The sequence below is a fragment of the Pocillopora damicornis genome, chromosome 7, assembly GCF_964200805.1.
Source record: "Pocillopora damicornis chromosome 7, jaPocDami1.2, whole genome shotgun sequence".
In the NCBI taxonomy this organism is placed as follows: Eukaryota; Metazoa; Cnidaria; class Anthozoa; order Scleractinia; family Pocilloporidae; genus Pocillopora; species Pocillopora damicornis.
This window is the reverse complement of record NC_142676.1, coordinates 9174958-9191643: the sequence shown is the minus strand read 5'-3', so window position 1 is coordinate 9191643 and position 16686 is coordinate 9174958. Positions and strand designations below refer to the sequence as shown.

The 16686-nt window shown below is 38.1% G+C and overlaps 1 protein-coding gene across 1 annotated transcript; it reads right to left on the bottom strand.

Annotated features, from left to right (window-relative positions):
• Window positions 1-4011: 4011 nt before the first annotated feature.
• Window positions 4012-10161, bottom strand: LOC113682678 (uncharacterized). The gene is made up of 6 exons (XM_027199844.2): window positions 9919-10161; window positions 8642-8928; window positions 8082-8196; window positions 7398-7437; window positions 6633-6765; window positions 4012-6038 (listed from the first exon to the last, which is right to left on the bottom strand). The coding sequence occupies exons 1-6, from the start codon at window positions 9992-9994 to the stop codon at window positions 5523-5525; spliced, it is 1167 nt and encodes a 388-aa protein (XP_027055645.2). The 5' UTR covers window positions 9995-10161; the 3' UTR covers window positions 4012-5522.
• Window positions 10162-16686: the final 6525 nt, after the last annotated feature.

The following is a 16686-nucleotide window of genomic DNA, read 5'->3' as shown; positions in this document are numbered from 1 at the left end:
GTGTTGTTTCCAGTATAGCTCTCCTTCCTCTGCCTGATCTCTTTCCTCCGTTTTTTGCTGGTTGAAGCACCTTCTGTATCGACACAAATAGCAACATATTCACGCGAATTACACTTAATTTTCCCGACATGAGTCTTCACAAATCCTGTGGCTATTAAAGAGGCTGGCTGTGCCAACCTACCGGATTTTAATTTTTTTCTCCTGCTACCAAGAGTAGTTCCGAAACGTCAATGTTATAGGAAAATTTGCTTTTAAAAACTGCAATTTGAGGTAGTCCTTGGGAAAGGGTGGTGATTAGTTTAAGCTTAGTGTCCATAACTTTGTACCCCTTAAACCACATCTATATGTATCTAATTCATATTTTGCGTATGCTCTTGGGAAAAAATTTTCAAGCTGCTGTTTCTACAATTCCCCAGCTGCTGTTTCTTCGTGAATACCTGCTATCGCCAGCCATTAATCGTACTTCTCTGTGCGGGACGCTTTAAATGGTTTGTTCCAACTTACGTCTGGCGCCTGTATGTACTTGGTACAACCTCCGGGGACAATCACTCGGTCGATTTTGTTGGATTTGAGAGAGTCGGTGACACTGTCCTCAAGGTGACATTCGTTCGAGTCCCAAGCTAACAGCCTTCGGTTGAAAGAAAAAGCTCCTCGAACAGAGTTGATCCAGGTACGGGTTAATTCGATGTCCATCCATCCATTTACCGAAGTGGCTACCACCGCTCTACGTTTGAACTCTTCGTTTAGCGCCGCGGATTCTCGTTTCGCTCCTTTAAATACTACCATGGGCTTAAGTTTTGTCTCATCGGCCTTGGCAGCTAAGCAAACGGATACTCTAGGCTTTTCATGACCCGTCGTCTTCAGCGTAATGCTTTTTTCCCGACTGCGTCAATAGTGGTTTCGGCTACCATATCGCACCAAACTGGAGTTTCATCCATTGCATTTATATTATACTAGCTGTATTTGTGCTTTTTCTGCAGCCATCTTACTTGAATTACGTATGACACGACTTTAGCTATCATTCGTTCTGGATCTTGTTGAGCAACAAAGGTTTTTCTTCTCAAAGATAAACCATTTCTCTTCTTAAATTTCGTCAACCAGCCTCTTGAAGCTTTGAATCGATATCACTCACGTCGTTTTGGTTCATATCGTTAAATGTTACTTGTAATAATATACTGTAACAAGTCTTGATTTAAAGATTTGTAAAACATCTTTTTTTTATTTGCTAAAATTTGGCAGGACTTTTACACAGTTTTATATCTTTGTCAAATGAATTCCATAAGTTCCCTATCCTTCAATGAAATGATGTCTTGCCTGTAGCGATTTTAAATAAATGAATGTTTATTTGTAATGCGTTTCTTTTTCATCGGTAAGATATCTGTCATCTTGTGACTAATTGTGATATCAGGTAAGTCAGGGCGGATCCTGTTATGCACCGGCTTAAACGCAAAAAATGGAGTCTCGAAGATAGGGCTGCTTTTTCAAGGGGAGCCACCCTGGGTTCTTGAGTGATGAGGTCATGTGTTCAATTTTTTTGGCTCTAGTAATAGTCCGAGCTGCGAACTTCAGACAAAAAGGGTTTTGGAAGAGGCGTTGGACCAGACTAAGGAGCTGTATAGTTTAATGAGAGCAATTACATTTAAGACGGTCAAGAATAGGTCGGAACTAAATGTGTTATATCGATATGTTAATGTAAATACCGAAAAAAGTTTGGTTGTTGTCGTCTGCTTTGTTTTGTTTTCCAACAACTAGCTCTAGATTACAACAGAAAGTTTATACACGGGGTAACTGGCAATTTTTAAACAGGAAAAACTATTTTCAATTATTTCAAATGCCTGAGGAGATGTTAACATTTCTTGGGAACTACCAACTAGTGAAATAGAAAGATAACAAAATAATAAAAGCGATTCTTTCGCCAAAACCAAGATTTGGAAAAACAAAAAAAATAGGTAGCTACTTGTTCGTTTCTTATAAATTGGTGAAATTAAGCAGATTAGGGTTTGGACAAATCTCTATCTTTTCAACTACATACCGGGCTTCTTTCCTTTACCCTCCCCTTCTCTTAGGACTAAGAACGAACAAATCGCTACTTTAGACATGGTGTCTGATTTCTTTTTACAGTCATGTTACCAGACCACCATTTACATTTTTGTTCTGAAAACTAAACTTCGCAGCTGTGCCATTTCTTGACCATTCCAAGATGTCTATCCTCCACTAAAAAAATAGGCCATGGAAATAAATATCCTGACGAAAAAACAGAGGCAGTCAACAGAAGGCACTAAGGCGAAAGAGGACTGATAATAATTGAAGTTTTCATGGTGCGAATCGCATTCTGAGACCTATCCCCTAGGAGATTAACAAACTGATCTAAAAATCAAATCCTCCTCGTTCTTTTCTGACCAATAATAAACCACCCGTCTTCTCTTTAGAGTGATATCGTTTTTTATGGTACCATATAAGCTTAGATGTAGCTTTATTTTCTACTTCCTTAGATTTAGCAAGAACCTAAATAAGAAGAAAAGTTTCCTTTGATGGATTTGCTTGACACTGGTTAAAAATTCGAGCACCGTTTATTGTCTATGGTGCTCAGAATATATTTGCCTCAAAAAAAATTTCTGAATATTTCAAAGGCTTGTAACTTTTAAGCCAGCTCCTTGAGAATCTTTCAGTCATTTTTCTTTTTTTTATCCATCTGTCGGTTTTCAGTTCATGACTCAAAGGCATAGTGAAATACATGATAATCTTAAGCTAGTATCGTTCCAAAACAAGATCATCAAAGTAACAGGGTGAGAATCGATAATGTTGCTAGTAATCCTATGTACCAAAACATCTATTATACATGAAAGAGAATTTCGGCTCTTAATATGATCAAGTAGGATATCATGAAAACGATGTAAGGTGACCTACATCGGTCACATCGTTAGGTAAAACAAACCAGCAAATAATGAAATAAGCCTCTAAATATCTGTGAATTTAAATAAAAAACCGAAGTATTGAAATCTTATTATGTACAGAGAAACTACCTGGAAAACAAAAAATATGTATAGATATACCGTATTTCCTCACCTATAAGCCGAGCGATTTTTTCAGTATTTGACACAAAAGTTTGGGAGCTTTTTCGCGAGATTTCTGGGATTCAAAAACAAGTTCAAAGTTAATGTTGATGCGAAGTGACCGTAAATTCCGTGACTGCAGCGCTCTTTAAGTGACATATTTTAAAATTGTCACAACAACAACGTATTTCTGACCACCAATCAGATTCTTTGCTTCCCACGCATTGAAAGCCGATATCAATCAATTCAGCGAAATTCTTCTCATTTCACATCACGAATAAAGTATTTGGTCTCTTTGCTGCGAAAACGACGCCCTTGTTCGTCTAGTTAGGGACACTTGAGAGTGAAACAGCCCATTTTTGCACGTTCTGCAGACATCTTAAGCTCGCCAGTAAGAATAGTCGCCTAGTCTCTTCTCTATCGTAGCACCATGGACTCGCTAAGTTCATAATCTCGCGCTATTTCCGAGTTGTTTCCTACAGCTTCAGCTTCCGCGATAACTTTTATCTCCAAAGCAATAATATACGACGAGCGGCGTGCTTTTGGCATGATGAGAAAAGTTACAATGACGAAAGAGATACTCGATCGAAACGTTTGCCAGGATACAGTGACTGAGAGTATTGTTGTGTTTCTGCATTCGCGAATTAGTATTTACATCTTCACTAATTTTCTTCTTCTCTTTTGTGTTTATTCTCATTCATTAGCTTTTGTGTTCATTGAGCCATTTCCCAATGTTTTCCGTGAAGTTCGCTCACGCAAATGACCAGTTACAATCTGTGACGATAGCTTTTCCGCCCCAAAACTGGGAAACTGAATCTTCGCGGACGGCACAATAACAACTGGGGGAAATAACTCTGTAGAGACGACTTGGCAGCGAGAACGGAAACTCGTCACGATTTCCTGGTACACGGAGACCTGCTTCGAGCGAGCTTATACGGACGTCAAGGATAAGACAATCTTTGGTTCCACAGTACTTTTATTCTAGGTCAGGCCAACAAGCGACATGACCTCTAGCATACTCTAGTTTGTAATCATCAAAGCTGTACAAGGTACTTGCTTAAGAAGTAACTGGTGCGAAGTGCTATTGTTACACAAATCGCAATATTTGAATAAGGACACAAAGGAGCGGAAAAAAGTCTCTTTGAAGTTAAACGAAAACTACTTAATTATTCCATCTGTTTCTACGACGGAAAGTATCTCAAAATTAAAAAGACGGATGCAATAAACTCTATGCCATTAAAGTAGGAAACCTAGGTGCGATTTTACAGCTCTGGTATAGAAAACAATACCTATCTTAATTGCAGCAGCGCAGCTTAGGAAATAAAAAACGGAAAAGCAATTAAAAGTTTCTGCTTATTTATGCAAGATTGGTTTGGAAACCATCGCATGAAAAGAAATTGGATTTACGAGTATAAACTCAGCTGCTATCTACCATGAAAACCAATGTTTCCAGAAAGACTATTAACACTTATATTTACCTAAAAAAACCATGTAACAATGACAAATGTGCCGACAAGCAGGTGCATAGTAAAAGTGAGTAATCGATAAAAATCTATTCAAAAGCTACTGTGGTTTTTATCCATTTTTTGATTTATCAAAATGAAAGGACTTGAAATGGTTAATTGTGAAAGTTTACGAATAAATATGTTTCGAATAACACACACGGGAAAATCAATGAATTTTCCCGTAACAAATCAAGAATTTCGCTCTCGGCTTATAGCCGATGGTTTTGCTTTTTCATTTGGACAACACGAGTCTGATGAAAGGTCTCTAACTTTTGGGGTCTCGGCTTATAGGTGAAGAAATACGGTATATGTATAATGCAATATTGCCAAAATCAACCATAGTTTTGTGCACCATAGCTTAATTGTAATATTCTTCGGTTTCCTAAGATTTGTTGTTCTCTACTCATTTAACAAAGTGATTATGATGATAGTAATAGTATTGGTGACTGATATTTTTTTACCGAGGTCATCTGTTATTCCATTCGCTGCCCGCAAGTTTTCAAAAAGATAAATGAACGCTGAGGTTACTAGACGTGCACTATTAACATCTGTATCGAAAAATTGTGTAATTAAATATGGTATGCGTTTTCCATACAACACCAGGCTGTTAACCACTTATACATATTTCACTGGTCTTATGAATCTGGGTGGACTACGCTGGGGGTGACTCGCTATCTTTTCAATTACCTGAAGAGCTTTTGCCCTCCCATCCCCCTACAACCCTTCCATTCCTGCCCCCCCCCCCCCCCCACCCCCTTCCTCTCCTTGGACTAACAGCGAAACGTTGATGTTAATCGGAAATTGCAAGTTGAAATTTGTTTTGGGAAATCTTATACAAACGAAACTAGATCGATTCGTGCTCAATGTCTACTTGTTTCTTCGGACCCCTTTTGGAACATCTAAATGTTTAAAACGTTTTGGTTAGCTTTTTGTCCATTTCCTGGCGATAATATTGGTTATCTCTTCACTGAACCAAGATGTAGCCCAGGGCTTTGATGTGTTTGTCTCCATTATCCCCTCTGTGTTTTGCAGTGTTCCCACACGTGTTGGAGTGGTCAGGAGAGCCACCTGTGCCAAAGCCAATTCTGGAATCACAGGATTTGCAATCATTTTGGTCATTGGCAATGATACCAATTCTTGCTTTGGAAAGCTGATCTTCAACCACAGCATTGAACCCTTCCTTGTTGCAATATAATTGTAGAGAGGCCTCGGAGCCAATCAGCGACTTCCATGTGTCACGACCCAGTGATGTTTCACGATATTGTCCGTCAGCGATCAGTGAGTACAAAGAACTTGCTTCTTTTTTGATGACAGTGAACCTTAAAAGATCGCCGAGCTTCATTCCAAGACAGATCTTAGAGAACGATGCGTTCCAGTAAGTCGGTAGCTTGGTCTCATTTAAGTCAAACCCAGTCTCCCCACCTTGAGGATTGAAGTCATCAGTGTTAATCCAAAGTTCCGAATTATAGTTGAAGGTTTGCTATGTAGATGGAAAATTTGAAACTAATTGAATGATGGTTGAATCCATATGCAGATAATTTTTAGAACCAAAACGGGTAGAATAATGCGAAATGTTTTTACAGCGAGAGCGGGGAAAGTGATCTGTCTAGTTTAGGTGAATTTGAAGCCTTCGGCATTGAGCCTCTAGGTTGTCATTATTATTGTTGTTTTTTAGTTTTCCGGCTCCTTTTGCGTCAGTCTTTCAGGTGAATTAATATTGAAGCTAAAGATTTAGGATGGTTAGCTGGTTTAGAATAAAATTCGTCTGAATTCATTTATGAATTTGCAATTTCACGATTAGTTTACGCAGCCAATGTTTGAGGATAAACCTTGGTCATATCACCCTTTGCAAGGAAGATTGTAAAGGGAAAAGTGTCTCCCACACAGTCGGTTTTACGTCAGTCTTGAAACTCCTTACGGCCGGTGGCCAATTTCCAATTATCTTGATATACATTAAGATATGGTATTTAGCGAATATTGATGACAGCTCATTTTCTCAACAGGTCACTAGTTGAATTTTCCCTTTTAAGTAGAACATGTGGCTCAAGTTTAATAGAGACGAGAAGCACGATACCTTTGAGCCATCCATTTTCATTACCATCGTCCATCCACCACCCCCGCAGCTGTCAAGGTCATCAGTCATGTGACAGTAAATATTGACCTTCGCATGATCTAGTAGAAGTTGATAAGCTCTATTTTCCTGTGAACTGAAGTTAAGCCATTTTTTCTACTTGTTAATTATTTGTTTCATTTATTTATTGATTAACTTGGAGTAATAACCATGTTACTATGAACTAATTGGTAGGGCCGGACGGGAAAATTGGCTGTAGATCATGACATAGGGACCTAGTGTGGCTCTTTCTTTCATGCCTTTATTCAATTCTCTCACACTGCACAGGGCTGTGCGGCTTTTTTCAGCCTTAGTTATGGTTAGCATTTTAAATGTTTTCATATACAAAAGTAGATTTATTACATAGCAAAGCTTTTCAAGGTCTGTAAAGTAGACCTGAAATCTAAGAAATGATGAATACATTTACAAAATGAGTAAAAGGGCTCGTGCAGGGAACTTTGGCAAACTCACCAAGCCAACATGAAAATACAAATCGGAGCTGTTTTTTTGTAAAAACAGATGCAATGCTACACCAACCCCTCTATGACGGCCTTCATTTTAAAATGGCCGGTTTTCGCTGTGTCTAAGGGACTGTTAAGGTAAGGTTCTATTGTATAATTTCAATTTTACTCTTACGACAAGACGTTCACCAACATTTCGGTTTATTTTTTAGGATTTTTCAAGCTAACCCTAACCCTAAGCTAAAAAGAATTATCAATTTCTATGTACCTTTGACTTTTGTAAATTTCTGAACACGAGGAGAAAGGACCTAAAACAAGATGAAGTATAGAATTACAAAGGCATTTCTCGTATTGTTGAGTTATATTTGTATAATTTTATACCCACCCCAATCTGATGATGCCTTAATACTCATACTACTTAGGATAGGTAAGATTTAGTTTAAAATTGATGAAGAACTCTTACTCAGCAAATGTAAGCTATTCGAATGTCGTTTTTGAGTGAAACTGGCAGCTCGAGAAGCTATCTTAATAAGTTTATTTTAGTCTTTTACTTATTACATAAAATGAACTTGGGCGAAGCGAGGGGAGGCGAAAAAAACTTCGTGGTGTGCAGGGAACGAAACACCTGTGGAAATCTCGGAACGGTATTCTCACAGAACAACCCTCGCTCTTGGTTGTAAACACACTTTTGATTGATAATTACCATGCTAACTCAATTAGATTAGAAAGGATCAGCGCTAGGGCTAAGTCATTAGATTACTCATACTTTGAGAGTCTTACCCTCGCACGTCAATCCATCTCCATGGCATCCTGGTTTTCATGTGCACATGTAAGATCCCTCGGTATTAAACCTGGGATTTTCCAGTAATACGTCACGAACTGAGACGTTCACGTGTTTTTGTTTGTTTATTTTTTGTACTTTTGGTTTTTTTAATAATGAAACGTGTCTTACCTTCTTCACAAGTTGGGCCCATGAACCCAGTTGAACACAAACAGATATAACCTTTCTCAGTAAGATCATTTTGGCAAGTAGAGTTGTTTTTGCAGGGATTTTTTAGACAAGCATTCTAAAGCAGAAATAAATAAATAAATAGATATTAACCCTTAAAGCTATAGTAAGGCAATAACTTCTACCTTATAAGCCTTCTCCATTCTGAAAATATGAGGTCGTTTTGAGACCCCTCCTTCCAAACACAAAAACTCTAAATTAAAACTAAAACGCAGAGAAAAACAGGAATCCCTTAAATCGATGAATGTAAACAGTTATACCCATGTTTTTATTCATCATAACAACACTGTAGAACTGGCTAGAATGCAATGGATAAAAATGAACGAGAAATTTAATAGGTCATGACCTTCTATAGCTTAGCCTCGTGTTAGTGAGTAATATTCTTCCCTTTGCATTTGTATTTTCCTTGCTAACCATGTAAGACATGGTCCAGGAAAAATCTTCATTTGGACTTGATGCAAACAAGGTATCATTTTGAGTAAAAGATGAAGAAAGTCTCTTACCAAAAAGTAATAATGATGCAAATTCTTGGTTTCTTTGTACTCGATAGGATTGCTGTTCTCATAAGCTGACAATAACTCACACCACAGTTCACCTTTGGCAACCACGTTCACGGAAACACACAGAGGATGGTGAAGGCACCTAAACATGCATTCAAAGTCGTCGTGTATAATGATTTCTTCAAGTTTTGGTGCATTGAGGTATTGAAACTTGTCCAAGGAAAGCAGACTCTGCCTGGACATCTGTGGTGAAGTTTCTTGATTATCTTCGGTTTCCAAGGTGACTGTCACTGTCGGTTGAGAAAATATATTTTTTTTTCTATAATTTTGGGAAAGCAGATAAATCGAAGAATTTATGTCCGCTAACACTTCCCAAGGACAATGCGAATAAAATGGATTGATGATAATAACGCATTTAAGTGATATAAGCACATATATACAAAAGGGTTTCAATGGGGTTTACTGTTAGAAAAAAAATGACCGTTAAGCGTAATAATTGACGAACTTTAATGGTTAGTCATAAAAAAGCTCACCGTAAAAAAATTATTTTTAACTATTACTGGGGTTAAATGAACCATTTGCAGCAAAATGACCAAAACTTTAACTGTTACCCGTAGAAGCCACCCCCCCTCCCCCCCATTGAGACGATTTGTCAGCCTTAGATTGTGGATTTGTGGCACGGTATTGGTAGGCACTTTTTAAAAAGAAACTTACAGAGGTGATTTGTCTGGGCCTATGCGGACTTTGAACCACAGAAAGGGGCACTGTTTAGTCTGTGGAATTGTCATGCCACTTTGCTCGAAAAGTCTTTGGTGTTCCTTTTCCATAATTTGGCACCCTTGAAATTAAATCCATGAACGTTTTTATTTATCTTTCGTTAATTTCGCAAAACACGGGCTATTTCCTATGCCTTCCTTTCGGTGTTTGCGCGAGAAATTGACATGTGTTTAGCCAGTATTTTATTCATGAGTGCATGTGCGACTTTTGAAAGGATTTTTGTTTTAAGAATTCCCTTTCGTCTTATTTAGAATTATCTCCCGAAATTGTTTGAAGTTCAAGGTGGCCTTTGGTATGACTCCACAAACCTCCAGGTTATCAAAGTCAAGGAGGTTTTAAACCGCGGATATAAGGATTTCTATAGTGAAGATAAGAAAACTTATACTTCATTTAGAGAAATGACAGGTGTTAACCGACAAGTATGATTGATGCGAATCGTTCTGCATATATACTTATTTACCCTCGCCATCCTCCACTCAAAATAAGGCACTGGAGAAACTAACCTTGAGACGAGACAGAAGCAGACAACAGAAGACACAAAGACAGAAGAGGACTGATCGCATTTTTCATGGCGCACATTGGATTCTGTACCAGCTTCCCGTGAGATTAACAAGCTGATCTGAAAACCTGTTGTAGAATGTGTTCCTCTTTAATCGAACCTTTGTGATTCTCGTCCAATCAATGATACTTGGGGCTCAATTTGTTGTATTCTCTCTAGGAGTCTATTGGTGTGGCTCCAATGAAATGTGTTTGTCTCCTTATCTTTTAAGTATACAATCCATTGGGGGCAACTAGTTTATTTAAATCATTTCACTAATCGTCTAAGAAGGTTAATTAATAATTAATAACATCTGCCTAAAAGCATTACAAGTCTAAAAATCGATTTCTCTACACTCAGCGGCGGAGAAGAAAAACGCACCCCCTCCAGCAAATGAAAAGCAATAAATAATAAGAAAAATCAAGAAAGACAGATTACTCCTCTTTCCCCTTCACTATTCTCCGCTCAACAAATGAATGATGGCGAAACTAACCTTACAACGAGACAAATTTTTTTCTTTTCGAATAAAACTGCCGGCCTCTTTTTCAGCCGATGAAACTTGGGATTGAACCGGTTGACTTCTAACTGTGATGTATTTTGTCATAGACATAATTTCTTTTATTTAATAGAAGTTAGTAAGTCATCTCAAAGTTACTCAATAACATGCCTATATATGTCATATGATTTGTTTGTTTTGTTTTTATTTTACGAAAGAAACTGCCCGCATAAAGAGTTTAGTAGCGGTAATGGGACTGAGTGGAGTCAAATTCGGTCTGTAATCATACGAGGGATAACAAAATCGATGGACTGCGCAGCGGGATTCCGATTTGTTTGTCACAAGTATGATTACAGACCGAATTGGACGACACGAAGTCTTATTACCAATTAAGGTATTTCAGAAGGAAAAAGGCAGTATTTTTTCGATTTCCTGAAAATTCTATCAATTTCTGGTGTTTTTTTTTTTTTCCACTTTCAGAGATAAAAAGCAAAGAGTAATTTGAGACTAGCACGGAAGGCGCGAGATGAGCGGAATTAGTGCTCATGTCTATTAAAGTTGCCGGAGGCGCTAGTTCGCGAAAAATATCGACGATCGTTCATCATTATTCGCGTAGCATTATACTTCGAGTATCGATATTGAAAGGGTGTGTTGTTTCCAGTGTAGCTCTCCTTCCTTTGCCTGACCTCTCTCCTCCTCTTTTGGCTGGTTGAAGCACCTTCCATACGGACGCAACATATAGCTACATATTCACGTGAGTTACACTTCATTTTCCCATGTCTTCACAAATCCTGTCCGCTCTTTGCTCTTTAGCACGCATCAGCGCCGACAGGCAAATCAGTGTCAAATGGCTTCCTCCAATGTGACTGCGTAACAGCCAGATGTAGAGTGGAAACGCATTTATGTAAACAAACACTGACATCTCGAAACATTTCAAGACGCTTTTTCTGGTAAATTGTTTTCGCTTGAGTTCTGATCTTTGGAGAGTTTATTCTCGGCTGGTATTCGGTCAACTTTTGTGAAATTTGGTGGTAATGTCGGATGTCCCGGGTTTTGGAATTTTTCCTTATTTCTAGAGATAAAGCTTCTATACTGAAAACTTTGCTCAAAAGTGCAACTTTGAATTAAAAAAAATTATTGCAAAATAACTGAACAAATAGTTACGATATCCGAGGAAACGTGAATAGGCAAGGTGTGGAAGAGAGAGGAATTTTGCATTTAAAAATTGACAAAGGAAACCAAGGTTGTGATTGGTTGATTTCAACTAAAACTTTGAATGTGATTGGCTTATTGAACTGTTCGATAACAAGCTGTCCGAGAACAACTTGACAAGTGAATTAATAGAAAATAATTTGTTTAAACCAATCACAATTAAGGAATTGTGATTTTTATACTTAGATAAGTTACAACTATCAATATTATACCGTTTTGTGTCGTTGAAAAATTGTGTGGTTTGGATGGCGGGTGTCTGGAATCTTCTAATAGATTCTAATTCTAATTTCATCGATAAATCATTGCCTTATTAATCACAAGAAATATCTATTATAAATAAATATTCCTCTAGGAGAAGCTCAGAGATTTAGGGCCGGTTATTTAAACAAGGTCTAGTCGTCGTTTAACAAAACCGCGTTCTAAGCCTTCTTCAATTTAGCCGAACCTTTTATCTAAGAATCAATTTTTTTGTGAACAGTGTCAACAGGCCGATACCTAAAAGTAGACGGACAGCTGTTTAAATGAAATCAACCCTCTTATGGAAAATCACCGAGGCACACTGCTTGCGGAAAACCGCGGTTGGGTTAGATCTCGTTTAAATAAGCGGGCTATTCTTTTTAATAGTATGAAGTTCTTTAATTATTATGGGGACAACGTCACCACAAATTCTTCCGACGATTTTTTCTTTATACCGTTATTAGTTATTATGTATCTTACTTACAACAGACAGTTCTTAACGTTATATACAACAAAATTGGCCCATTCCCTACTGGAAAAATTTTTGATTGGGAAGAATTATATTCAAGAATGTTACATGATGATAGCAATACCTGAGAAACTACCAACCAGTGAAATAGAAGGATATCAAAATAGAAGAGGCAATTCTCAGTTAAGTTTCCGTAGGTAGCTTTCTCAGGCGCTTGCCAACCAAACCGCTTGCTACACAGACTAGTTACTAAGACTTTGCGTGAAAAATCACCCATTTGTTCCACAAAATAAGACCCTAAGGAAGCTCGAGTCAGGACTTTAATACTGTCTAGTTTCGCTAAAACAATGATTTGAATAAAGAAAACAAAAGAAAACATAAAGTCAACGACAACAAAAAATTCAGGAGCTCTCTTGGACAGAGCACATTAAAATGGGGTCAACAGCAAAATAAAACAAAAAAGTCTATATCATTACTTATCTAGATGTCTAAGCACTTTTGTTTCATATGTTGCCACGATCTTCGAAACAAACAGCTCCGTTCTAACTCTTTGGTATCTGTACTAAAAGGCTGGCTGTGCCAAACCAACGGGTTTTAATTGTTTTTTTTAATTTCCTGCTACCTTTGGTTGCAGGAAACTAAGGAAGGTTGGATTAGTTGGATTAGTTTAAGCTTAGTGTCCACAGCTTTGATTAAGGTAGAATGGATAGGATGGTGATTAGTTTAAGCTTAGTGTCCACAACTTTGTACCCCTTAATCCACATCTATATGTATCTAATTCTCGAACGTTCTTGGGAAAGTACGTAGTTTCCTTCACACTGCACAAGGATGTACCCCATGGCTTTGATGTCTTCGTTGCCATTATCTCCATGGTGTGTTGCTCTGTTACCACAGGTGTTGTGTTCACCACCGGGCTTTTCTGTACCAAACCCAATTCTGGAATCACAATTTCTGCAATAATCTTCGTTGTTACCGAGAAATCCAATCCTTGCATTCAAATCTTCCTTGTTATAATTGAGTTGTAGGGAGGCCTGTGAGCCAATCAGCGTCTTACAGTTGTCGCGACCTAAGGACGTTGGCGGAATTTCTCGTCAGCGATCAGTGAGTAGTGAGAACTGGCTTTCTTATTGCTGACAGTGAACCCGATCTGTTCGTCGGTCTTGATACCGAGACAGATCTTAGAGAAGGATGTGTTCCGGTAGTACCACTTTGCGAAGCAAAAGTTCGTTTGTTCATGTGACGTACGCAGGATGTTATATGACCAGTCCTCTCAATTTAAAAAGACTAAAATAATTTTGAATTACAGAACAATTTGGGGGCCGACTGAACCTTTTTTATTCTAGTGGGTATTACTTTTATCATTATCATAATTATCATCGTTATTATCATCATTTGTGTTGTCATTATCATTATTATATGATGTCTTCATTGTTATCGTTCTTCATCGATATGCGAAAGGCTTGTATTTGTTCTCCTTGTCTGAACAGTAGCATTTGAACAAAAACAAAAAAATACTACCCATACTGCAGGCATTTCCATATTTTTAGCATCCTGGTTTACACAGACAGTTGTACATCATGTACGACATTAAATTTCCTCTTTCGTCTTAAATTGAGTTCACAGTTGTTCTGAGGAGGCAGGAGCTTATACAGTTTATGGTCTGAGTTACAGGTGATGGAATCAAAAAGCTTAGTTAGATTTTGGGATAGCCCTCAACTATAAAGGTTCAAGGTAAAAAGGATGGATGCCAGATTTGTATGGGTCTGCATGAAATATATTGCCGCGCAATTGTACCAGCTCGACTGAGAGGCGCGTAGAATTACGTTTGTTTTAAAGGTAAACCAGGAACTCACGAACTTTCACGCTGTGCAATTCGAAAAATATTACAAAAATCTAATATGGCTTCACTGCCGATTTCTTCCTCGTTTTCTCAACCTAAATTAACCTCAAACGAATATCACGTCAATGACCGGAGTTATAAAGTAATATTTGAGAAAGATCTGACCAAACAAGACGAGTTTGAACCCATTGCTCCACTACCTTGTTCATACAAGACTTCACCCTAATAACATCAACAGGGATAGTGGAATGGAAATTCCAGAAGCATGGATGCCCACGATCAAAAAACACAACAACAGGAGAGCCGTGCGACAGCGGACCGCCGAAGGAGCAAATCGCTGAGTGAAACAGCAAGGATCGAAATGCACCAATCAGAGCTGTTGAAAAAAAACAACTTATCACAGCAGAGCATCATGCTTATAAAATCCCGCATGACCAGTCGACCTCATCGCCTGAAGAAGACTAGCAGTATGCAGTCAAAACGTTGCGATCTACATCACACATGACTAAGTCGTGAGACAAACGAAAAAACTTAGTTTTTATTAACCTTGTTTGAGTTAGCAAACTAATTTTTTTCAAATCTATGACGGCTTCATGGCTTAAATGTGAATCTTATGCCTTGTCACTGCACTAAGATTTACCCCATAGCTCTGATGTGCTTGTCTCCATTATCAGGGTTGAATGTTGCTTCATTTCCGCACGAATTATCTACTCCTGTACCAAACCCGATTCTGGAGTTGCAGGTAGAGCAGTCATTCTGTTGGTTAGCAATGATGCCGATTCTTGCTCTAAAGAAACCACGGTTGTCACTTACAGCATTGAACCCTTCCTTGTTGCAGTTTCGCTGCAAAGAGGCTTGCGAACCAACCACCTTCTTCCACGTGTCACGACCCAGTAAGGTGGCGCGATATTTCCCGTCAGCGATCAATGAATACAAAGATTCGGCTGTCTTGTTGATCAAGATGAACCTAAGTCGTTGTCCGATCTTCATACCGAGGCAGATCTTGGAGAAGGGTGTTTTCCAGTAGGTTGGTAACTTTGTTTCTTGTAAGTCGAATCCATACTTGCCAGCAGCATTTTTATAGGTCTTTCTGTCCTCCCAGAAATGAGAAGAGTAATGGAAGGTGTGCTGAAATTGTTGACAAAGGATTTTTCGAATTTAAACATAGCATCAATAATAGCCTGTTTTAGGCTCAGGGTTATCAAATACGCGTGAGGGACTCTTGGTTGCTCGTCTAGTAAAGACGACTTTTGGCGGTTGTTACGGAAACCGCAGCTAATTTTGGCCCCCACCTTTTGTAGCTTGCAATGCTGACCTGTATCCTCAATAAATTTGCAAATGAATTTATACTTTGTTGACGACAAAATACTAATTTTTTAGTTTCAGGGCCAAAAAATAGGCTTGAGCGATGCTCGATGGTTGCTAAGGACAAAGCAGCAATTTTTCGCTCATCTATTTTTTCTCTGTATTGTCAATGAATTTTCTTCGCGGAGAAATTGTTACCTTACTGCCATTAATCTTCATGATCGGTGTCCATCCTCCATCTCCGCATCCAAAGTCTCCCATGTGACAGAAAACAGAAATTGGTTTTGAGTCTAAGTGCAGAGTAACCTCGTCACTCTTGTTCGATCTGTTGAATGAAATACTTTATAAGGAGTGGAGGTACATTTAAAGCTGATGAAGTCCGAGACTTGCACATATTTAGTACGTCATATACATATCTTGTTAAAAGACAGAGTAGGTTTCAATTATTTTCAAACAAAAAGTTTGCCTAAATTATTATTATCAAGGATCAGGCGCTAAATTGTTGTAATATTAATCTTTTTTATCATTTTGATGGCTCAGCCTATTCTTTTTCCTCTTTGAACTAGCAGTGATATTATTATCATCTTTTCCATTCTATTTTGGTTATCAGTAAATTATTTACTCACATATTATGATCGAAGATTTCCTTACACGTTGAGGCTAAAACAAAAAATTTGACATGATATTTAGCCTTGTTTGTAGTTTCGTATTCATGTGAGTATTATAGTTATAAAGTTTTCTCCAAAATGCACTAAAACTTGCAAACTGGTTAAAAGGGTACAGCTAATTGCATATCAAAACAAAGCACTCTTTCTGAAGCGACAAAAGGCTCAGTGGGTGGTACTCCAAAATGCTATCAGTTGCAAGCCTTTCTAGTGAGTATAAATGTAAAGCGTTTAACATTAGAACAAAAGGCTCGCGTTCCTTTAAAAAAAATAGTCACAAGAAACCCCATGAAAACATCACGAGAAAAAACTTACGTTTAGTGCAAATACTTCTATTTCCTAAGTATCCAGTTTTGCATGTACACTTGTAAGATCCCTCAGTGTTGGCGCACTCAGCATTGGCACTACACGTGTGTGTTCCTTTAGCGCACTCGTCAATGTCTGAAAAAAGAAATTATATATATAAATATGCATCGTAAATTTTCGATAGCTGTTAAAATTCTCCAATT

Bases quoted from the DNA above. Each gene is read 5' to 3' on its own strand.
- LOC113682678 (XM_027199844.2), bottom strand. From the start codon at position 9,994: ATGTGCGCCATGAAAAATGCGATCAGTCCTCTTCTGTCTTTGTGTCTT. The intron at 8,929-9,918 runs GTTAGTTTCTCC...CTCAACCGACAG, and splicing joins TGCTTCTGTCTCGTCTCAAG to TGACAGTCACCTTGGAAACC. The intron at 6,039-6,632 runs GTATCGTGCTTC...CCATCTACATAG, and splicing joins TGAAAATGGATGGCTCAAAG to CAAACCTTCAACTATAATTC.